At 49.8% G+C, this 24,027-nt stretch overlaps 2 protein-coding genes across 51 annotated transcripts in view; one reads left to right on the plus strand and one right to left on the minus strand.

Annotated features, from left to right (window-relative positions):
- Positions 1-7,424: 7,424 nt before the first annotated feature.
- Positions 7,425-24,027, minus strand: part of LOC104913113 (E3 ubiquitin-protein ligase RNF123-like) — a 29,367-nt gene continuing 12,764 nt past the window's right edge. For 32 of the 50 annotated variants that reach the window (XR_014886466.1, XR_014886456.1, XR_014886472.1 and 29 more), the window contains 3 exons: positions 22,282-23,754; positions 17,412-20,912; positions 15,703-16,629 (listed from right to left, as the gene is read on the minus strand). Coding sequence is in view for 8 of the 50 variants with exons in the window: in XM_085236236.1 (XP_085092362.1) it covers positions 23,647-23,754 (108 nt within the window). In the remaining 42 variants the exon portion in view is untranslated. Of the gene's footprint in view, positions 7,802-15,702; positions 16,630-17,411; positions 20,913-22,281; positions 23,755-23,833; positions 23,974-24,027 lie in introns of those variants that run through there. The other 18 variants (XM_085236242.1, XM_085236241.1, XM_085236240.1 and 15 more) reach the window with 9 other exon arrangements.
- On the plus strand, positions 11,212-14,756 carry LOC146543362 (E3 ubiquitin-protein ligase PHF7-like). Its single transcript, XM_085236083.1, has 8 exons — positions 11,212-11,254; positions 11,575-11,666; positions 11,758-11,856; positions 12,121-12,245; positions 12,436-12,598; positions 12,690-12,796; positions 12,999-13,112; positions 13,517-14,756. The coding sequence occupies exons 1-8, from the start codon at positions 11,212-11,214 to the stop codon at positions 14,292-14,294; spliced, it is 1,521 nt and encodes a 506-aa protein (XP_085092209.1). The 3' UTR covers positions 14,295-14,756.

Consider the following 24,027-nt stretch of genomic DNA (forward strand, 5'->3'; position numbering starts at 1 on the left):
AATACCCATCTTTCTTTGCTGCTTCCTCATCTCTGTGAGTAGGATGAGCCCAGCTGCTGGCCATGCTGAGCCTGTCCTGCATCTTGGAGGGTCTCCCTGTTTTCAGATTTCTAGTTTCATCATTAGTCTTCAGAGTAGCCATCTTGGCACTTGTGTGGGAACAAAGACAGGGAATAGTGAAGAGTGCTAGGAGCAAGTCTTTAAGAATAACTCAAGGAAGCACTTTAGCGTTTGGTCCATGGAGATGGAAAAAAAACGATTTTGACTGACCCATGAGTACCAGTTGTTCTGCAAATTGAGAACATTAAGGCAGTTTTTTGGAGTTCTTGTTGCTTTCCATCATCTTCCAAATATCATCCAACTGCATTCTGAGAAAGGATACCCCAGAATTGGCATGGCATAATCAGAGTGAGTTATTTCCTTCCAACAGTTTTCTAACCAGGAGCTCAACATGCGCTGGGGAAATGCTTTCCACTAAGAGATGGACTGAAATTGGGTGACAGACAGAGGTCCGACAGAGAGTATTCCAAACGTAATGGAATTACACAGCAAAATCTTTCAGGTGATAAAAGTTGACCGGCTTGAGAATCTATGGACTTAGTTATTCATTGTCTACATCTTGGAGTACATGCAGAACCAGAAGAGTTTCATGAGCTCACGAGTGCCTTATCAAATCAGAGATGCTGTCACATACTTGGAACCATGCAGATTCAGCTGCATGCAGTGCTGTGGTGGAATCAGAAGAACTCGAGATTAGGGAAGGGGTGCCATAGGCAGAAGGGCCCAGCTCCCTACACATGTGTCTTCTAACTCTTCCTCATGTGGCTGTGGTGATAGACTGCAGAGAAGGGGGAAGGGATTAATCATTGAGAAGCTGAAAATTGGTGAGGGGGAAGTAATGAAATACTATAAATAGGATGTTTTTATAGCACAGAATCTCGGAGAATGACATGAAAGGAGGATTCATTTCTGTTTATTTATCTCTTTCTTGGTCTATTATCCAGCAACGGACAGTTGTAAAGAAATGAATATCTCTCTCTGTTCCTGGTTATTAGGAATCTAAGTTTACTTTCTTGAAACATAAGTGAGATCTTTCCTAGAAAAAATGATTAAGACAGAACATTCTACTTCTTCATAATGAATTTTTTCTGAGAGAAAAGGGAATCGTTACTAGAGATTGTTAATATAGATGGAGTTTTGTGGTGGAACTTCTCAAAACTCTAAGAAAAATAGAAGCTACATTTAAAGTAGCCTCTAGATATTAGCTATGGCCGAGAGATTATATGCTGAACTCGTGTGGCCTGAGCTACTGGATCTTGCTGTTACAGTTGCTGCATTTGCTTATGCTGTTGCCTAAAACTGAAGGATCAGCTTGAACACAACAGGAATTGTTACTATTCTCAACAACCTAGATTGCTGGTTGTGATGGACTGATTTTCCTACTCTGATTCCTTCTTTCGTTCTGTAAGAAATCTTTCGGAATCTTTCTGATTCACAACATATTGATGGGTCAATCCTTTTCCTAGTACAAGCAGCTCTCCAATAATCCCCTGGACTATCAGATGGCTTGAAATACATGTTGACATTTGGCATACAGGTTGACAACAACTGTCTTAGGGATAATCCTCAGCCTACATTTCTGGGCTAATTTAAATCAGAATGATTGGTCTTGATTGCTTAAGTAAGACAGGGTGGATTTGTGGATAGGTTTTGTGGATAGTGTCCAGATTGACTAACAGCTGGAAATCCTTTCTCACCAGGTTTCTCACTCTGCAGGGAAAACCCTTTAGGACTTGTGTATTTGCTTCCCTAAGGTGGCAAACATTTCAGGTGAATGCCCGCTTGCTTAACACCGCACAAAGAACTAGACTATTTCCCCTAAGATCTTGTTTATTGTATTCTCTCAACCCCATGCAAACAGAAGATCTGAAAGAAAGAAGTTAAACTCTTCTAGCGGCCACAGCATTTAAAAGTGGGTGTTTTGTCATATGGTAAGAAAAGCAAACGGAGCCTTGAGTTGCAAATGATGCCCAAACTGACAGATCCTCATGTTGTGCTGTGCGTTCATTTGGAATACAACATAAGCAGCCATCAAAAGAGAAAAAATCCAGACCAAACCACCGTGCAAATATATTTTTTAATGTTTCTGTCTGTTAGCTTGTCCTCGTCCCCACAAACCTGAAAAGTTAACTATGTAATTTGAGAAGAAAATCTCCTCTCATTCTAAAATGTCGTCTTTTTTGTTAAAGATAACACCTTAGCAGAACCATTTTAGGAAAAAATACGTCTCATTGATTTGACCTCTTTTCCAGCCTGAAAGCTGGGGGAGTTGGGAATGAAAAGCTTTTGGGCAAAGAAACACCCTTCATCAACACGTGGGATCAAAGCAGTGGCACTGCCTGGTGGTGGACATCTGCCATCTGCTTATCACCTGGAATGAGTTACTCAGGAGATGTGAGTTTCAGGAGAGCCCTGAGAGCTTTCGGATTGTTTGTGCCCATGACCGTAATCACAGAAGTAACGTCAAGTCCATTCTCTAGTGTAGCTGTGCATTAACATGGCTCTTGTACTAAGCAGCAGGCAAAGCAGTACAACCTCCTCTAGCCAAACTATCTTCTAAGGGTGAGTTCTGCTAACTCATCCTGGGGATGTCCATTGTCCTGGGGAGAATTCGGTGGAGATAGTGGAGATGGTATGCTCTGATTTTATTTCTAGGGTGAATTTTGCCCAAATCTCACTTGTTTTCTGCAGTTCTATGGATGCCTGTGTAATTAGATTCATGTCCAGATTAGGATGCATCACAATTGGATTGCAACTTTGATTACACATTCAGCTACTCTGTATTTTAGCAACATTTCCAGTGGAACAAAAAAAGAACCTGTAGGAGAAGCAACACTGATCCCAGGGTAAAATTTTGATCCTTCGTAAGCCTCTGTAGATGAGTTTTTGCTAATCTTTGCATTGCTCTGGAAGAATTTACATTTTAAAACCCCTTTTCTCAGCACAGTGTGACATTTTGTTCTGAAACAAGTAACTTGGCTCCTGATACATACACTGAATAGCTTAGGAGATGGTATGCACTGCTGGTGCCACCTATGTTTCTAGATAGGCTTTTCAAGCTGCGAGTGCAAGCACTTTTAACAGACGGATTTCAATTAAAAAAGAATATGCTACATTGCTAGTTCTGGTATGACTGGAACACCTACGAGACTTCCTAGTGGCAAAAGGTTTGATCAAGAAAGCATTCACAATAGAACAAGTCCTGTGGCTTGTGTAGATGAAATTAGTTCAGTTTCGCTTTAGCCTGGGGAGAAAACAATTGCCTGCAGGAGCATGAGAGTAAAGAGTGGAAGAGTTAACTTGGGATTGACCTTGGGCAAATTAGGTAGATAGCAGGGATAAGCTTGCTGGTATCTACAAGCCTAGCTTGAAAATTCAGGTTCTATCTGACTAGGCAAGTGAAATATTGTTTAACCACTGCACCAGGAACTATGCAGTTCCTGAATGTTCATCTACAGACACAAAGTTGCAGAGCAATGGCCATGGTCAAGTAGTGAAATTAGATTTGCTTTGCAATGTAATGAATTAATGAAGTCTAAGATGGAAGAATTTCAAAGTAGCCCTCTGATAACATTGTCTTTGGTGAATGGCTAAGAGTTTCCATTCTTTCTTGATGAGAATTACCCCACAGTCCACTCAAATCATCATGTTGGGAGACTACTTTGGGAAAGCAAGTGTTTGTTGGAAAAGATATGTCTAATGAGATCCTCAGTGGCTTGCAGTCAAGTTGCAGAAATTTCAGATGGAAGATAAATCTTAGAAATGAAGAGGATGGCTCCTAGGTTCAAATTCAATTTAAGGGACAGTCTCCAATGATGTGTATCATCAGGGAAATTCCAATGCCCATTGATGGCATTATTCTAGATGGAGGTATTAGTGCTCTAATAGAATTCAAGACTTAGCATCAGATGCAGACAAGTATAGGTGGGGGAATGCCTCTCCTGGCATTAATGAATGCCAAAGAGCTTTGACTTTGCAGTATTGCATTCTCTGATCTCAGCATATGTCTCCATGGCATGTTTAGCTCGTATGAGCAAAGGGATGGAGAAGCACTGTGTTCATCGAATCTTGTAATGGCAGAGGCTTTACATGTTGGGGGTAGGGATGGTGAGGAGTTTGGTATGATCCAAATTCATGGCAAAGAAGCAGTTTTGCAGAAAGCAGGACATTAGCAAGTTCTCCTAGCAAGTGGAAATGTCCTTTCCTGTACCTTGAGATGCAGTTAAAATGGATGTCTTTTGCTCCTGAGAAGTAATACTTCTGAGCTGCCAGATTTGGCAAGTGAGAAGCTTTATGAGGAGTTGTTACAGCCCATTTGGGATGGTGTCAACTCATCATGGAAGTGAACCAGTGTTCATTTGTCATTGTTGAAAGCACTTGAACTGGAGCTGCCAGTACAAGCGTGTATTATGCTGCCATTATAACTGAATTCCTGCTGCTGAACTGACCAGAACTTCTTTCTAGTTGACTAGACTTGAACGTTACTGGTTTAGTTCTTCCTTCTGCAGGAACCTCCATGTTGCTTTGAAACGAGTTCGATTCAAAATACACATTGAAGAAGAGAGATGATCAGTAGCAGAATTCTGCTGCTAGAAGGGCTCTCTGACTATACGCAGGAAGTTCTCAGTTTGATGTCAATAGTAACTCCGTGAATTAACTTGATTCTCCCTCTAGGAACATACGTTAGTTTAGCTGAGATGTGTAAAGTCTCAGTTACTGCTGACCCAGCAACTTGACACCATCTATCACCTACGTGTGGCATTTATATTTCCAGAAAGGCTCATGCCTTTTTGCAGAGCACTGTGCAGCAATGGCCTCCATGTACTTACGCAGATGGACATCTAAAAATCTCTAGTGACTGCATTCCTATCATCTGCTGATTATGGTAGGTACCCTTATTGAACTTCATCCAAAACCAAGAGTCTGTTTCTTGAGAGAGTTGTTGAATGTTAAGTGCTTTTCCAGATGTCCAGAGGATTGGGCAGTCCCTGTGTTAATCTCTCCTTTACGGTGATTTTCAGAGAGAACATAGTGCTCTCAGCTGACAAGCTGAGATCTTCTGCATACAGCATTGTCAAAATAGCTCCCGTTTGTTCTGGAGTAAGGGTTTCTGGACAGATGTTTCATTCATCATTTGTCATTTGCGTTTGCTGTAGTCCTGATTCCCCAGCCTCACTTCATTCCCTCTCTTTCTCCAATTCCAATCTGAAATAAAGAAATCATTATCTTTTCCCTCTCATACCCTGGCCACTGATATTTGTCACAGTCATTTCTATAGCATCTTTTTTTGTATCTGTGTATTTTGCCTGCAGTACGTAGTACCTCCGTGCTTCCTATATAAAATAACTTTCCGGTTGATGCATGCTGCAGTGTTCTTTAAGCATCATAGAAAAGCCTTTCTGATTCTGCTAAATGCTAAATTCCGCATGGCCGGACCACACCCTGTTTTTTTGTCTTACCTGCTTTTATTTCAAATGTGCAGTAAAATTGTTGCTGCTGTCATTTCAGTACTCTGTTGCTGATGGGACAAACATTTGGCTTTGTTTGCTGAAGGTCAGCAGTGTGGATCTTCTGTTGATTATAGCACAGGCATTTTTCCCAATGGGAATTGAATTGAAGTATATCCAAGTTTTATTTGTTTCTTTTTTCCCTCGAAGTTCTATGCGGACACCAAATCCTTAGAGTCTTGGAGAGATATTTTAGTGCCATAAAATTCTTCAGCTAAAGTCAGCTCTTGAAAGAATAACAACAAGCAATTAATTTATGACCCTAAGTGTTTAGTTTTCCCTAAGTTAGGGAAACAGGCACTTCTAGCAAGGAGGCTCCTTCCCAGAAGACATTCCTTCTTGCTTATTATTTTAGCTCTGTATTGTATCAACCAAGACATTCACGATCCATTCCTGCTCTGTTTTCCTTTTTTCAAAAGGCATAAAATCCTTGGTTGTTCACTTTATTTCCTGTATCTTTTTAAAGCAATGTGACGCTCTTCCGTATATGAACAAGGTGAAGTTGATTGAAGGAGAAACTCTTTCATGTACTTTCCTGCATTAGACTTTGAAATTCTGGGACAGAATTAAAGCAGATATGCAGTGATACTTTTATAAGATATTTCAAGTCCAGTTCTGCTGGCAGCTGGCCTAGATAGTCATGGTAGTCGATTGCTTCAGCAAACTGGAAAAGCATCACCTTGACATCTTTGCTTCGGTTACTTTGAAATAAAGATCTCAGTTTCCTTAGAAATACTTTAACTTTTCTTCAAAAAGTACAACGTGACAATACCAAAGATGGCATTTTTCAGCCAAAAGGATGACATTTGCTGACAGAAATAGCAGCTTTCTCCCAAACATATGACATTCTCGCAGCAAAATACCACCATTCTCGCAAACAGATGACATTTGCTCCCAGAAGTACAACTCTCCTCAATGTAATACTTACCATCAAGAATATGGCACCGTGTCACAGAAATACCATTTTTCTCCCTCATATATGACATTTTCTCCCAGAAAGACCACTTTTATCACAAATCCATGACTTTTTCAGCCAGAAACACTATTCTAATACCCTCATTTCCTCGCAGAAAGACGAGTTTTTGCCCAAATAAAGGACGTTTTCTCCCAGAAGTTCTACTTTTCCATCCAAAATAGGACATTTTCACCCCAAAGAATGATCTTTTCTCCCTCAGCAACCAGTCTTCTCCCCAAATCGATTACATTTGCTCCCAGAAATACAGTTTTTCTTAAGTAGACTTCATGTTTCATCCACTAGGTAATACATCACAATTCCAAATGAGACTTTTTCCAACAAAAATAGGACATTTTCCCCCAGAAATACTTGATGACAATACCAAATCAGACACTTGCAACCAAGAAGAGGACAATTTCTCCCAGAAATACCACTTTTCTCCTATATATAGGACATTTTTTCCAAATCGGATGACATTTTTTGTAAGAAATACTAGTTTTCTTCTCTAAATAGGACATTATCTTCCCTCAATAGGACATTTTCTCCCAGAAATACCAGCACTCTTAGAAATACCTCCCAGACCCTCCCAAATAGACTACACTACTCTCTTCATTATGACACTTACTCCCAGACTTTGGGGCATTTTATTTCAGAAATACCATTTGTATCCCAAATACATTTTCAATATAGATGGCATTTTCCCTCAGAAACACCAGTTTCCTCACCAATATGAGGCACTTTCAACCAGAAATACCACTTTCTGTCCCAAAAGGTGGCATTTTCTCCCAGAAACACCAGCTTTCTCACAGATAGACCCACAGACTCATGCCCTGACAAAGGGGAAAGGGATAAAGGGGGAAGGGTAGGGAGATGGGCCTAAAAGCAAAACAGTGGCAACGAGCTAAGGGAGAACACTAGTTTACTAAATACAATATCGGAATGCAAGATAACACAATATAATACCATATAATTGGAGTTGAGGCTAATAAATCAAATAAAATGAGAGAGAGAGTGTCCAAAACCAAAGGCCTTACTCTAAAGCTGAAGGCAAGACAGCTAGGGGAGCACGCACTGTTGAGACGAGCAGCAAAAAAAGAGCAATCTTGTGACTTGCAAGCAGTTTTATCTTTCCCTCTGAATGGAAAACGGAAACACAAAGTCCTCTAGGGTACGTAGTTCTTCTCTTCTGAGAACCAGATGCCCGGAAATGCAGCAGTCCGTGGTACCGGAGCATTGTCTCTAGCTCCCAGTGCTTTACGTGCTGTTATGGTGTGGAACACTGATAACAAAAATCATAAAACCATGACAATGGCAAAAACACAATCTAACTCTCACAGGAACACAATTCGTGACAGGTCGCCGACCGGATTTAACTCCATTCACCACCACTCTGCACCCAGACCTTCAGCCCCTTCTTTACCCATCCAAGCCACGGGATGCCAGTTTCTCCAGGAGAATACAGCAGGAGACAGTGCCAAAGGCTTTGCTGAAGTGTAGGTAGACTACATCAACAGCTTTTGCCTCATCTACCACGCAGATCACTTGATCATAGAAAGAGATCAGGTTGATTGAGCAGGACCTGCCTTTCACAAACTCACACAGGCTAGGCCGGATGCCCCAGCTGTCCCAACAAATCAGCTTTATAAACAGGTAAATAGTGATAGACAAGGGGGAATGGTTTTAAACTAAAGGACGGAAGACTTAGGTAGGGAAGTTTTTCACTGACAAGGCGGTGAGGTGCTGGAACAGGCTGCCCAGAGAAGCTGTGGAAGCCCTTTCTCTGGAGGTATTCAAGGCCAGGTAGTATGGGGCCCTGGGGAGCCAGATCTAGTACTTGATCTAGCAGTTGGCAACTCTGCCTGCATCAAGGGATCTAGAACTTGGTGATCCTTGAGGTCCCTTCCAACCCAAGACATTCCGTGATTCGGTGATTCTATGATCTCACTCAGGATGATCTGCTACCTAACTGTGCCTGGCACCAAGGTAATACTGACAGGCCCGTAGTTCCCCAGATCCTTCGTACAACCCTTCTTCTGGATGGGAGTAACACTGGCAAGATTCCAGTCACCTGGGACCCCTCCAGTTGAGCAGAAAGGCTGATTGATGGTGGAGAACAGCTTGGCAATCACCACTTGCAGCTCCCTCAGCACCCTCGTGTGGATCCCATCTGGCCCCATGGACTTGTGACAGTCCAGACAAAGAAGTTGGTCTCTATGTGTTTCCACTGGAATTGTGGGGGCCTTATTCTGCTCTCCATCCCAGACTTCCAAGTCAGGGGATGGAGTACCCTGAGGATAATTGGTCTGACTTCTAAAGACAGATGTAAAGAAGACACTGAGAATCTCAACCTTTTCCTTATCCACAGTAGTCATGTTCCCCACCCCATCCGGTAAAGGATGAAGATTCTCCTTAGCCCTCCTCTTATTGTTAACATATTTGTAAAAAGGTTTTTTTTCCTTCTCTTTTCCTACAGTGGCCAGGTTGAGTTCATGTTGGGTTTTCGTCTTTCTAATTTTCTCCCTGCATAATCTTGACCACTTCTATGTGCTCCCCCTGAGTTGCCTGTCCCTTCTACAGGAAGTAAACTCTTTTCCTCTCCTGGAGCCTCAGCAACAGTTCCCTGTTCTTCTCTGCCGGCTCATTTTACAGCATAGGGCGACAGCCTGCTCCTGTGCCTCTAAGACTGTGGGAATACAAGAAAACCTGTTCAGAGCAGCAGCTTTGGAGCTAGATAAACAGCATGAGAACTGATGATACCTCTAGAAGAAAAAAGAACGTCTCATGGCTCTGACTGGATAAGCGCCTGCATGAATGGTTGAAGAGTGTTTTGTAGAATGCTCTGTCGACATGTAAAGGTGGATGGAAAAGTTGTAGGGCTGGATGGGAAAGCTAGAAAAAGAAAACTTGTGAAGGTATGTAAGTGATGTGAGAACTTGTAATAAACGATTTGGATCGTTCACATCTGAGTCCGTGCATCAGATGCTGCATAAGACTTCCTTCTTGAGGAGTGACCAGCCTTTGTGGACCCCCTTGCTCTTCAGGGCTGAGTCCCAAGGGACCCTCCCTACCAGTATCCTGAGTAATTCAAAGCCTGCCCTCCAGAAGACCTGAGCAGCAGTATCTCCAGCATATATCAGGGAAGTTGAAGTCCCCCATGAGAACAAGGGCTGGCGATTGCACGATTTCTGCCAGCTGCTCGTAGAACACCTCACCTGTTCCTCCATTCTGATTAGGGGGTCTGTAGGACCCCCACCGGGATGGCAGCAGTGTTGGCCCTCCCCCTGATCCTTACCCACAGGGACTCAACCTGATCCTTCCCAGCCCCAAGCTCAACAACACTGAAACACTCTCTAACATAGAGAGCCATGCCACCACCCCTCCTTCCTTGCCTATCCCCTCCAAAGAGCTTATAGCCCTCCATTGTAGCAATACACGCGTGGGAGTGATGGCATAAGTCATAGTTTGCCAGCTGCACAATGGCTTCCAGCTCCTCCTGCTTCTAGCACATGCTGCGTGCGATGCCGCAGATGCACTTCAGCCAAGACGTTGCTGACACCCCCAACTCCTGCATTCTTCCTCTTCAATACCCAATTTAAAGCTCTCAAGCTAGCATAAAGTACTCTCAGCACTGGTGATGACATGCCTACAGTACTGTGTTCAGTTCTGGGCTCCTAACTACAAGAGAGACATGGAGGCCCTGCAGTGTGTCCACGGAAGAGCAACGGGGCAGGAAGGGGTCTGGAACAAAAGTCCCATGAGGAGCGGCAGAGAGAACTGGAGATGTTCAGTCGAGAGGAGGCTCAGGGGAGGCCTCACCTCTCCGTACAGCTCTCTGAAAGAGGTTGTAGTGAGGTAAAGAGGGGGTCGGCCTCTTCTCCCAGGTAACCGCGATGGGACGAGGGGGAACGGCCTCAAGTTGCACCAGGGGAGGTCCCCGTTGGATCTTAGGAAGAACATCTTTGCTGAAAGAGCGGTCGGGCACTGGCACAGCTGCCCGGCGAGCCGGGGGAGTCAGCGTCCGTGGAAGTTCCAGAACCGTGGGGATGTGGCACTGAGGGACGTGGGCAGGTGGGGGTTGGGGGGTGGGACTTGGTGATCTTAGAGGTCTTTGCCAACCATAGGGATTCTGTGATTCTGTGAATCGAGTCATTTATTGTAATGAGAGGTAATGAACAGGAAACAACCAAAAAGTCATGGCAACACGCAAACACTTGATTGGGACACTGATGGAGCCACAGTCCCGGTAGCATTCAGGTGGGGCCAGGAGGGTGGACGTGTCACCCAGTGCCTTCAGCAGCACCAACACACCGGGTTCCAGCGGGGCTGCGTCTGGCACCGGGCCCCTCACCCTGCGCTGGCTGCAAGAGCCGCCGCCCTCCTGCCTGGGCGCCCTCAGCCCCTCTGAGGTGTGATGGCATCACAGAGGGTGGCACGGAACGGCCATTGTGACACGCGGGGTGTGGGACAGAGCTAAGGCTGTGGGGCTCAGGCCGAGCTCAGTGCGACTTGGTGAGGTGAGCAGGGAGGAAGGGGCTGCCTGAAGCTGCCGAGGGAGGAGGGTACCCAGCTCAAAGGGCCTGAGCTGAGAACTCAGCCTCGTCCCGCTTCTCCCATAGGTTGGCACGTGGAGGACAGAGCCCAGAACTGCTGGGACAGAGACTCTGTGAGTGCTTGTCATCAACACACACAATGTCCGTGGAGACACAGGAGGCTGCCGGCTCGAGGGAGCCAGGTGAGAGATCTGCATGCAGCTCCCCGCCGCCGGGCAGAGGGGTGCTGGGGGTCTGCCTGTGGCAGAGAAGGAAGGCGGGGGCGCACAGAGGCTCCCCAGCTGCCACGGGCAGGGCCCCTCCGCTCCTTGGCCAGGGGGGCCGCAGTTGGGCTGTGGCTGCCTGCTGGCACCGCTGGGCCTGTAGTGCAGTGTCCCTTCCCCTTCACTGCCACTGGCCCTGCCCCTCAGCTGGCACAGCTGGCACAGAGCAGCCCCTGAGGCAGCCCCTGGGGACACCTGGCCCCGCAAGGCGCTCACTGCTGTTATTCTCCCCTTTCCAGCATGTGTGCTGTGTGGCCGAGTGGATGAGGATTCGAGCATCCTTGGGCACAGAGTAGAGAACGGTGGATTCTACTTCCATACTTTTTGTGCGGTGAGTTCCCACACGGTTCCTGACACCTTCCTCCAACCAGTGATTCCCTCCATTCTGCCCTAACAAGAGCATGCTCTTTCCTCCTGTGCAGCTATTTGCCGATGGTCTTTACCAACGTGTGGAAGGCAAGATAAAGACAGGTTTTCGCACAGAAGATCTGGCACGCACAATGAGGCAGGCAGAGCAGACGGTGAGCACCGGACCAGAACAGGGAGCTTTGTGACAGGACAGGCATGGCGAGCTTAGCCTGGTCCAAAGAAAGCAATCCCAGCCCTTTCAACCAGCTCCAAGAGAAATTCCTGCTCTTGCAGACAAGCCCTGTTCACCAGGCAGCTCTGCAGAGTGCCACCCAGCCCTGCCCGCATCCTCTGCCCTGCCCAGAGGTGCGGGGTCCGCTGCGTAGGCCCTGGAGCCATGGAGCTGCAGCTGATGGGAGCTGCTCTGCTCTTTTCAGCTCTGCTTTGTTTGCGGCAATCTGGGGGCCAGCATCACCTGCACAGATCCAGGCTGTGACCGCAGCTTCCATTTCCCCTGTGCCTTGGAGGGTGAATGCATCACCCAGTACTTTGGAGAGTTCAGGTAAGGGCTGCCAGGCATCACCTGTGGGCCTCCAACTCCTTCTGTGAGCACCAGCCAAAGAAGCGAGGAACGCGCTGCGGCACCTCCCAGCAGCCTGACAGAGCCAGAGCCAAGGCCTCGGGCTCTTTCCTGTTCCTCTGCCCTCCTCACAGCTCCTCTCACCTTGCCCATCCCTCCCATCTTCCCCCAGGTCCTTCTGCTGCGAGCACTGCCCACATCAGGCAGTGGAGGCAGCACCAATGCAGGACGCAACCTGTATCATCTGCATGGAGCCCGTGGGTGACGGCAGGTCATACAGCACTATGGTGTGCCCAGCCTGCCAACACGCCTGGTTCCACCGGGTCTGCATCCAGGTAGGAGCCCTCTCCTCACCCTGTGGGCACCGCAGATTCTCAGCAGCACCAGGCCTGGCTCACATTCACAGTGCTTGTGTTTCTGCTGCAGGAACAGGCTCTGCGCGCAGGGATTTATTGCTTCCAGTGCCCCCTCTGCAGAGACCGGGTCAAGTTTATTAAAGACATGGTTTTTATGGGGATCCGCATCCCATTCAGGTTGGTGTCTTTCAGCCAGCTCTTGAGATGTGAGGGCACAAGAGCTGTGCCTGCCCAGGGGCTGCCCCGGCAGGCCTGGCCCTTTACAGCCATCAACATTGGGAAGCTGGAACTGGAGATAGGGTGGCGGGGGAGGGGTTCCATGGATGAGTTTTAGTCCGGGGCACCGGGTGCTCATCACATTTCCTCCCTTCTCTGGCAGAAGACCAACATGGGAGGACAGTAATGCCTATGCAGCACTACTGGAGAGGCACAGGAGATGCGATGCCAGCAACTGCCATTACCCACACGGCAGGGAGCAGGCAGAGGGAGAGGGGTGAGTTACCTCAGCAGCCCCCTGGGGCTCTGTGTGGGATCCTGCTGCGGCCTCGCCACAGCCTGGGGCAGCACGGACTGAGCACCAGAGCTGTGCCGGGCACTCCCTGGTCAGGTCACTTTGTCCTCATGGCCGCAACCCCTTGGTTTCCCCAGGCCCTGGCAGCTGCTCCTCTGCAGCTCCTGTGCTGCGCAAGGCACTCATCGGCACTGTTCCAACTTGAGTCAGAGCACAGCCAGCTGGGAGTGCAACACCTGTGCTGGAGAGGGCACTGGTAAGAGGCAAATGGCCGCGTGCTGCTGGGCTGGGGCCAGGCGAGGCCTGGCAGCGGCTGCTCAGAGCGACCTTGCTCAAATCCCTCTAGCCCTGGACAAATGGGAGCCAGTCCCACCCCAAGGCTGAAATTCCATCCTGCTCACCTTCCTGCCTCCCCTTACAGCCTCCGGCACCAACTCTGATCTTGCTGGCTACAGCACCATCAGCCAGCAGGGAATGGAGACATCCCAAGGCTCTGCAACACCAGAGAGGAGCAGTTCCAGCACCACCAGCCAGGCACCAGCGGGGCCAGCTAACTGTTCCCGCGTGCCTGAGAGCAGCGGCCTGTCCAGGCAGCTCAGGACAGATCGGAGGAGAATCCGCCCACGTCTACCCCGGGATGAAAATAGCTTTAATGAGCCCCAAGGACACCGTGGGAGCTGCCGTGCTGCAGCGCTGATTGCTGAGAGCAGCGCCCTAAACTCTACCAGCCAGGGGACATCAGAGTCCTCAAGGCACTCCCCTGCGGTTAGCTACAACCTCCGGAGCAGACAGGGGCAGCGGGCCCGGACACGAAGCCGCTCTCCATTGCAGCGCCGGGACCCAGATTCTCCGAGCCAGCCCCGAACACGTCGTGGGAGCAGGCAGGCACCAACCCAAACTGCTGAGAGCAGCACCAACAGATGCACAAGACGGGGAACACTACGGTCCTCGAGGGTTTCCACAGCAGCTGACGGAAGCCGGTCCAGGCAGCCAGGGCGACCCCGGACTCGGAGCCGCTCTCCTCTTGAACATCGGGCTGCAGACACCCACAGCCAGCCCCGAAGACGCCGCAGGAGCCGGTCCAGGCGGCGAGGGCCAGCCCAGGGGCGAAGCCGCTCCCGGGTTCCACGTCGGGCCCAGAACATCAACAGCCAGCCCCAGTGATGTTGTGGGAGCAGCCATGTGCAAGCTCCAATTGCTATCCAAAGTATTCAGAGACCATCACAATAAAACTGAGAGTTCCATCATGCCACTGTCAGTTTTGTTCTTCTCTGCCTTTCCCGAGGTGGGCAGCTGTAGGGGCTGCAACCACGGGGATCCCTTCCCTCCAGCACCCAACCCACTCCTTCCTTCCTGCGGCCCGGTTCAGGCTGAGCTGGGTTCTGGCTCCGACTCTGGCGGGTTGCAACGTTTCCAACACGCAACGGGGTGGAGGCCAGGCTGGCAGCTGCAGCCCCGTTCTGGGGGTGTTTCTGTCATCTTGGGCATGTCACTGTGTTTGGGTCATGCAGGCTGTGAGGAGTGCCGGGACCTGTCTTTCCTCCTGCATTCGGGCTGCTGCCACTGCTCGTGACGTCCACCCTAAATATACTTGGTCCAATTGTCTAGAGAAATAGCCCGCTGGTCTCTTCCTGGATCCAATGTGTTCTGCTAACTCTCCCAGTGCAAAGTGACGTCTTTCATGGCCCATACGATTCAAAAGGCTTTTCCAGACTGGGCAGTCCTAGAACAAGGGTAGACATCAGAGCTGCTCTCAGTTGAATAAAGGCTGTTTGGCATTCTGGGTTCCATCCAAAATTTCTCCTTCTCCTTTCACAGCTTCATATTCCACGATCCTCGATCAATCCCCAGTTTGGTATCCATAATCTACAGCATCCTGCTGTACGTAAGGAAGCTTGCATTTCCCGTTTTGACTTTGGCTCCGGTATTTGACATATGGCCTGAGCTGGGTTCTGGTCTCGACACCAGCATGGACTTTGTGATCTTAGAGGTCTTTACCAACCATGACTCTGATTCTGATGGCAGTGTAGGACTGCACTTGACAGCAGAATGCAGTGCCAAGGGGGCTCTGTAGATAGACTCTGGTCCTGTCTTTGCCATTCTGAGGACTGCATGCTGCTACCGGTTCCCTGACTGCCCGTAACTGCCTCCAAAATCCCACAATCTCTCTCTCACTGCCTCTAAATTGCCCCAAATACCCCTAAAATGCCCCTGATTTGCCTCAGAAATTCCCCAAACCACTCCAAATTGCCTCAAACGACCCCTGATCGCGTGCTGCCTGTGGGACTCTGCCCACATCAGGAGGGGTCCTGAGACACCACCCTGCAGCCAACCTCAGTGCCGGAACCAATCCCTGCCTCCCATACCATACCACACGGAAATCGTGAGTGAAATCAAAATGTTTGCTTCTACTGCGGCCCCCAGGAAGTGTTCATGCTCCTCGTAGAAGAGAGCGCGGTAGGAGGGAACAGGATCTCCATGCCCCATATTCCCATGTTCCCCCCATACCCTCCTCCATGTTCCCTTGTGCGAGAAAAGCTCAGAGTCCATAATTTTCGATCAGGCAAAGGTCTCGGTGAAGCAGCAAAGATTTTTTGTTTGTTATTGTAATAGTGGGCACATTCCCCTTGTGGCAAAGGAGAAAACGCGCACTTGATCAGCGAACCACTTCTCCTTACATAACTCTCCTCTCGTGGCAGGTAATTACTCTCCTGTTCCCCTATTCGCCAAGTACTCCAGACTCACAATCTATGCGACACATTTGCTAATCCATTTTTCCATACGAGGTTTATCACCAACCTGTGGTTATTAAGATCATTTTGTACGTTTCGATGGATACAGGAAGGCAATATTTCTTGAAGCTGTCATACCTGTCTCATCTCATGCCAGGCTTTCCTTACGCTGCTCTCTACTTTTGTCCAGTTTCTCACTACTAACAAAAGCCATGCTTAAGAAAGAAGAAACCCATAACAGGAAATATCTAAAGGTTATTAAGACACCGTTCCTGATTTATGATACCTATTACACTGATGGAACTGTGCCTCATGGTTGTACGGTCAGGCGGAGGCGGAGCTGGAGGTGTTCCTACGGGAGCACGAGGGGCTGGCACAGGTGCTGAAGGCCACTGAGGTGCAGCTGGAGCTGGCGGAGCGGCAGTGGGAGGCGGCAGCAGCCGAGGCAGAGGCAGCCCAGAAGGCGGCAGAGGCACGGCTGGAGGAGCAGTGGCGCAGCATGGAGGAGCACAAGCGTCGGCCGGAGCAACGGACGGCTGGAGGAGCAGCAGCATATGCTGGAGCACCACAAGAAGGTGAGCACTGCGATGGTGTTGTGAGCGTACCATGGAGGTGTTGTGTGGTGGCAACAGCACATTGTGGCTGTGCTGTGGAGTTGTGCGCTGCTACTAACACTGCTCCCTGTCCCACAGGAGTATGAAGCACCGCTGCAGGAGGGCTTCAAGCACGAAGCCATGCAGGAGCTGATCACAGAGCTGATCACAGAGCTGCAGAAGGAGAACAAGAACACGGAGGTGGGCACCAGGATTAGCTCAGCTATGAATGTTCTCAGCAGCATTTTTGCACCGTTCCTGCCTGGTCTGGCCGGCAAACTTTTCAACAAACTGTGGCACATGTGATGTAGACCGTCCCTCAGCAGCTATCCCTGCATTAAATCCTGTTGGTGCAGTGCTGCCTTCTTGCGGTACTGCCTTGCGATACTGCACTGTTTTTGTAGCAATCTGTACCTGCTGCTCCTTTACTCGTAGCAGCCCCACAACAGACGGATTTTCTGACAGGCCAGGCAAGACAGAGAGCTGCTTAACTTTGTCTGTGTGTACAGCAGCTATTTCAAATGCCCATTGATACCCCTTGGGATCCTTGAAATACCCCCTTCTGAGCTAATTGATGCCAAGTATACAGGGAGCCCCCAGCCCAGTCACAACTGGGTGTTTTTGCCAGTCTTTACCAGTGAGGCTTATTTCAGCCTCCAACACAGTACATTTTTGGGAACCTCCAGTCACCCCAGAAATATGAATTGATTCTGTTCCTTCGTGACTCGAGGGCATTAGAGTGCACTGCACGCCAGTGTCCACCAGCGCCTCATATTTCTGTGGTTCTGATGTGCCACGCTACCGAATCCACTCAGTCCAATATATTCTATTGCCCCTTCCCCCTCCTGGCTGGGGACAGGGCCCTTCAATTTGTTAACTCTATCGTTCTTCTTCCTTGACTCACGATCAGCATCCTTAGAGTTTCTGCCGTGCCCTGCAGCAACTGGAGCAATCACCTTTTTGGAGGAGCCTGCACAGCTCTCGGCCTCGCATGGGGAGCACCTACGTGAGGCACTCGTTGTCGTCCAGTGTCGCAACTACCGGGATCGTGACCAGGAGCACCAGCGGTGCCTCATGGTGCATGGCCATCCCCCCCTTGCTGCCACAGCACTGTCCCTGTCCTCACAGCCTTGCTCCTATCCCTACAAGGCTGTCCCTGTTCCCATGACTTTGTCACCATTGTCACAGCACTTCCCATTCCCTGGCACCCTATCTCCACTAACCTGTCCACACTGCCCAGTCCCCAGCCCTATAAGGCTGCCCTTCTCTTCATGACCTTGTCCCCAATCCCAAAATGCTCTCCATCCCCATGACCTTATCCTCACTTCCCCCCCACACTGCCTCTGTACCTGTGGTCCCACCAGCACCCTCCCCATCCCCACAACCCTGTCCCTGTGACACTCTCCCCATCAACACCATGACCCTGGCCCCACCCTGACCTTCAGGAACAGATCAGCACAGAGTATACAGCCGCCTGCAGGAGGAGAATGATACAGCATCACGGCGGTGCTGCAAGGCGCTGCTGGCTGAGCTGGCATGGGCACTGGATATCAGCCTGGCCCGTGGGGCCTACGCACAGCCCGGTGGCTACCACGCCTACGAGGCCGAGCAGCAGCGGCTGCTGGAGGCCTACCGGCAAGCAGAGGGCAAGGGCCCCAAGGTGAGGGCAGCTCTAGGTAGGGGATTAAGGACAAGGAGCCAGGGGCCGTGCCTCAATCGTGTGGAGATGCACAGGCCGTGGAGGTGCTGGATGAGTTCTTGGCAGAGCACCGGGCAGAGGCGGAGGCAGCGCTGAAGGCAGACAACGCACTGAGCGAGGCTGAGAAGCAGCTGGAGGGTGAGCGGTGCATCCCAGTGCCGTCCCTTCTCTCCTTCCCCCCTCACCCATTCCCGGGTCCTCCAGGGACAAGGGACACCTTGTGTTATTCCTGGGGGACATCTGACAGTGTTCCCAGTGTTCCGCTGGGGACAGTTCATGGCATCCCCACGTACTTTGGGAATCCTATGCCTTCCGGGACGTGATGGCCCCATCTCTTGAGGAGTCCCTTTATGCCCTGCGGACATCCCACAGAGTATCCACATCTCTTGGGGTGTCCCAGTGTGCCCAGGAGACACCTCAAATTGTCCCTTTTTCCTCTCTGAGGAACCCTCACCCCATCTCCACATCCCTGCACTCTGTCCCCACGCCCCTCCATCCCTCCCCGTCCCTGTGCACTGTCGCTTTCCCCCATCCCTCCGTGCCCCGGGGACCCCAAACTCCGTTCTTTAACCAGAAGCAGCAGGCGCAGCTCCTGGAGCAGCAGCGGAAGGCGACGGCGGAGCGCGAACGGCAGCTGGAGGCGCTGCTGGCAGACGAGCGCAGCAGCTACGCGCAGAACTTGCAAGCCCTGGAGGCCAAGATGCAGGCGGAGGCGCCGAGCGCGCAGCGGGAGCTGGACAGGGCGCTGGAAGCGAAGCTACGGGAGCACAGCGAGCTGCTGCAGCGCGGCTTCAACGAGCGGGCGGCGCTGCGGCGGGAGCTCAGCAACAACGACAAGAAGCAGGAGCTGGCAACCAACGCCTTCGACGCCGTGCGCGCCACCTGCGACCTCGCCAGGGTGCTAAAGCTGGCCAAGTTACGAGGTACAGCTGCGTAGGCGACTGCACGCCGCAAAACTTCCGCCCGCCCCTCTCTGGCGGCCAAATAAAGCGCTCCTCCCGCAGCCCCGCTCCTCTCTCGCGGCGCTTCCGGCGCGGTGACGTCATAACCCGGGCGACCAGAACCAACTGCGCCCCCTCGCGGCCGCGACGCGGCGTGGCGCTGCGAGTGAAGGAATACGGGAAGGAGAGAAACCTCGCGGCAGCGGATTGGGTGGGACGATCTCGCGAGAGCGTGGGCTTTCCGGCTTCTTCCAGGCAGCGGCGGTGGGGGTGGCGCTTACTTTCACTTCCGGGTGTTAACGCGCGTGTGGCTGGCCGCGAAGGGGGTCGGAGCGCCTCTGGGCCAAAGGCGACTGGGAGAGCGACTGGGTTTGGAGACGGAGGCCCAGGTCGCCAGATCCAGGGCCGGGGAACGAGAATGAGGACCGGGAACCTCGGCTAGGCCTAGGGCTCAGGACCAGGCCCGGAGATCAGGGCCCAAGATCTGACACCGGGCCCAAAGCCTGGGATTCGGGACAGAGGCTCGGGGGCTGAGACCCAGAAACTGGACGTAGGGCCCAGGAACGGACCCCGGGGATGGGGAGCAGGCAGTCAGGCTGGGGAATGAGGACCAGCCCTGGAAACTACTCCCAGAGCCCATGGCTGAGGAGCCAGACACAAGGGCCAGACTGAGACCCAAGTGCTTGGCCCAGTTTTTAGTCTCTGAGCCAGAGACTGAGGCTTAGAGTCCAGACCCTGCCATGGTAAAACCTTGTGGAAGAGCCAAAACGTGAAATCATCTCTAAATAGATAAATGGTTAGCAACAGATTGGAGATGGAGGAGAATCACAGTCCCTAACCTGCTGTTTCTGATTCTGTGTGGCAGGCCTTTAAAAGCCTACTTTGAGAGTCCTCCCCACTTCTGTTGATGGTGTTTTATTTTAAGTAATTTTGACTACTGGGCCTAGAAGCTTGTGCAAATCTGGGAGATTCCATAGCCAAAGAAACTAAAGGGTTAATCACTCAGTGAGGTAACTGCTTTTACTAACATCTTTCTCTCCTCCCTTTCCATCTTCTCTGTGACCCCTGAGCAACAGGGGAAGAACAGAACAAAGACCAAAGAAAGTCTGATGGCTTTTACTACTGCACTGTAAATGAGATTGAAGAAAGCATACAAGGATACGTATGAGTTGCTTTTAAGAAAGAGCAGTTTGAGATTGGAGTCTAGAAAGAAATGATCTTAAGGTTTCTTTAATTTTTTTTCTTTCTACAGATTGCTGCTTTTGTACACTCTGGAAATGCTTGAGGCCATTGATGACGTCTGTCAGAGTTCTTAGAAAAAGAGGGACTGAGACCTGACTCTGCTCAGCACGTCTCCGCTGTCCCCACCACACACCATAATGAGCTTGGAGCAGAGAATAAAAGCACAGCAAGAAAAATCAGAACAGGAGTTCAGAAAAAAAAATTTCTAACTAAACACTCAGGACAGAGCCTGCAATTAGCAGAAGACAAATTAGTATCCCAGTTGGGGATATGAAGAGTAAGCTGTTAACTTAAAGGATACTCCAGCCCAGAGGGATGCTGCCTTCTCTAGAATAATTTGCATCTCATTAAAATTCAAGTCTCCTCTCCTTACATTTAATCACATTTCATTACCCACAGCTCCCTCGCTGGGACGTCTCTTGGTTGAACTTCAGTCAGGACCTGTGGTAAAGCTGCTGGAAGTGAGAGCGCTTACCTTTCAGAGTCTTCTTGAGATGAGACGGAAGACCTCTGAGTCACTGAAGGTCAAAATAATCCACCTTCCCATTATAGAAGAGTTGGGGAGGGACATATGCCTGTAAAGCAGAGAAGAAAACTTGTTTGCCCCATCAATCCCATACACAGGACCCCCACGCAGATACTAGCACCAATAGGTAAGCCCTAAGACAGAGCCCACGGCCCAGGCTGGTGCTACACCAAGAACATGAGTCAATGAGGCAGAGGTAATTTTCGTAACGAGGCAAGCACTATATGCACAATATATGCTCCTCCTCCAAAGCAGGAGGCAGCAAGACTCCCAGCCCTTCCTCCCTCTCAGTCCCAGTAACGGGAAAACTGGATCCTTTTTAAACTCTTCAGCTTTCACCTATCTACTCTAACCTGAGCTATCCACAGACTATCAATACAAGGACACTCTCACTACCCACTACTCTGAGCTCCTGGCCTCCTCCCAGGGCTGCTCTCTCCCTGTCCCTCAGAGAGCCCACAATGGAACAAGGGACCTGGGGAATCTCACAGCATATAGTATAGTATTTTAGACTAGAAAGCATGTTGTAAGGCTATTCTGCTTTGATGAGAGACCCTCAGCAAAAGAATAGCAGGCTTATCAAACATCAAAGAAGCGATGGCCTCCGAACAAGGCCGAATTGTCTCATTCCGGGATTAGGTTGGGATGCAACCAAGGAGGCATCAGGATACTCCTCTCTATCCTCCTTCCAAGCTTATCCCTATCCAAGGACGAGCAGATGTCCAGAAATAATGGCCATCTGCTGAATAAGCAAATGCTCACAATTCTGGTACCTATAAATTACATCCAGTTGGCATTCTCTTACTGAGCTTGCATCAATGAAGAAAGTTCATCTAGAGGACAAGCGAGGAAAACCACTGGATGAAGTAAGAGACTGTCAGTTGGACTGTCGTGATGCTAAAAGATGCCATGCCAGATGATAGGAGAGACCATGGAATAGAAGACTGGAGACCTCTTAAATCACTACCTGAGATAGGCGTGTCTATGTTAATTGTCTCACACATAATTAATGAATACGTAATTAATGAAAAGGTATTATCTGTGGAAATATAAGGAATTCTGAATTAAGAGTGGGAAGTCTGATTAAGAATGGGAAGGCAAGAGGCATTGACTTGGTTTCTCCTTAATTCCACAGTCCAATTGTGAAAATTGGCAAATATGTTTCCCTGTTCTTTAGCTACCAGATCACAATATAGATATTCTTTTGCAAGTCTCAAAGGAATTGTCCAGAATAGGTTTGGATGTTAATTGCCTTATATCTACACATAGGAATTTGCCAGGATCTACAGGCTCGGGGTGCTGGAGGCACCAGCACCCTTGAGAAACACAAAGTTTTCAGCATCCTGGAGAGCAGTGCCAGGATACAAACCCTGTCCCAAACACAGAAGTGTCCTGCTAGCTTCTCTTCCAGGCCTTACCTTCACTGCTCAGTGCAACAGGTATCTTTGCCTTGTGGCCATCCCAGAAGAAACGCAGGGCTGCAATGAGCTGGTGCTGGAAGCATACCATGTACTCTGGTGGGCACAACACAGTCAAGTGCTAGGGCAACAGTGAGAGTTCATCCATTAGAGCAGCTGCGAATGTGCTTCTTAGTTCTGGTGGCCACATGGGCCAGGCAGAAACTTCCTGTTCTCAGTCTTGCTCAGAGCACATGCACGCATTTGCAAAGAGCACCTCTAGTTTCCAGCACTGGGATGCAGCCCAGCCCTGACAGCAGTTAGCTGCTTCCACCTCTGTAAAATCCCTGGCCCTACAATAACAAGCTGCTCTGACAGAGGAGGATGGATACCATGTGTTCCACCACTGAAGATGGGCTGCTCGTTAACACACAGAGGCAGGTGAGGAAAGGGTTTCCTGCAATAACATATCCCCACCTTCCTTAGCTGCAGGCCATCAGCCTGATCCAAGGCCAGAAGAGTGGTCCTCACCCAGGTGGTGGGGACGATGCTGTATCTAGGTGTCAATTGTTCATCTGCTGGAAGCAGCTCAGCCAAATGGGCGAGAGCTCCCACCCCAAAGGTACCAGAGAGCTCTACAGGTGAGGCCTGTAGGAAGGCTGTCCCTGACTTACCCCTCTATAGCTAGCATTTTCCTGAAGAAACTTGTGGCATTTGTTCAGGAAGATGTATCTGGATGCCTCCCTCTGTCAGGAGGAAAAGCAGGTGGTGACCTCCCAGGGAAAGGCATTAATTGTCCATCTCTCTCATGCTTGCTCAGGGACGCATCTGGGCTTTGGGCACATAAGGTATAAGGGCACTGTATTTTTTTCCATATTAACTAGGCAGTGTTACGCTACATCAGTAGGTACCCAGAACGTCTGCAACAAGGTCTGGGCCTGCAGCGATGCCTGAGTCCTCGTGGGGTGCAAAGCTGCTGAGAAACAGAGCTGCATATGCTTGGGAGCTACGGTCAGCAGGAGAAAACAGTTGACCCAGTTACCACCATTGCTGGGGCACCCGTGTGTCCTGGTATGCAGAGATAAGGAGAATTTTCTCCTTTTCCATACAGCAATAAATCCATCCCCAGCTGAGAAACAATGCCCCTAAAGGTGGGTTTTGCTTTGCTCATAATGCCTGGCAGAATGCTGCGTATGTGGGCAGTGGGGACCCAACACTTGAACCCATCCACCAGGTGACAGCGGCCATGGCTCTGCCTTTGCAGTGCAGCCTTTGTGATGGGAACACAGCCGCATGTCACATCAGGAAGGTGATTTGGAAACAGCTCATGGGTTGATCCCTCTGGCTGCACACGAAGAATGGGATCTTGCCAATCTCTCTCCTTCCTCACAGATCTTCAATGCGCTTCTCGAGCTGCTGGCAGCCTCTTTCATACGCCCACTGCCTCAGTCTTTCTTCAGCACTCTCCTCCTTGACCTCCTTACTCTTCTTGCCCTGGTTGAGGAACAGACAGAGATTAGGAGAAATACGCAGCATGGGGCAGCATCTTGCCAAAGTGGGAGAAGAAACTCACTGAAACAAGGCATGAGTGTGTGGACACAAGCACACCTAACCGGCCCTCCTTGGCCTTGTAAGAAATCAGGGCAGGAGGTCTTCTAAGGACACACAAGCCCATCTGCAACTTCTTTGACTCTGTGAGGTTCCCTTGCAAATCTGTTGCCATGGAAAATTGTCACCTCTCCTGTCACACACCTTAACAGGAGATGA

The sequence above is a fragment of the Meleagris gallopavo genome, chromosome 14, assembly GCF_905368555.1.
Source record: "Meleagris gallopavo chromosome 14, MGAL_WU_HG_1.1, whole genome shotgun sequence".
NCBI classification, from domain to species: domain Eukaryota; kingdom Metazoa; phylum Chordata; class Aves; order Galliformes; family Phasianidae; genus Meleagris; species Meleagris gallopavo.

Coding starts and splice junctions, on each gene's coding strand:
- LOC146543362 (XM_085236083.1), top strand. CDS start 11,212: ATGTCCGTGGAGACACAGGAGGCTGCCGGCTCGAGGGAGCCAG. Junction 11,255..11,574: donor TGCCGGCTCGAGGGAGCCAG/GTGAGAGATCTG, acceptor TCCCCTTTCCAG/CATGTGTGCTGTGTGGCCGA. Junction 13,113..13,516: donor GAGCAGGCAGAGGGAGAGGG/GTGAGTTACCTC, acceptor CCAAGGCTGAAA/TTCCATCCTGCTCACCTTCC.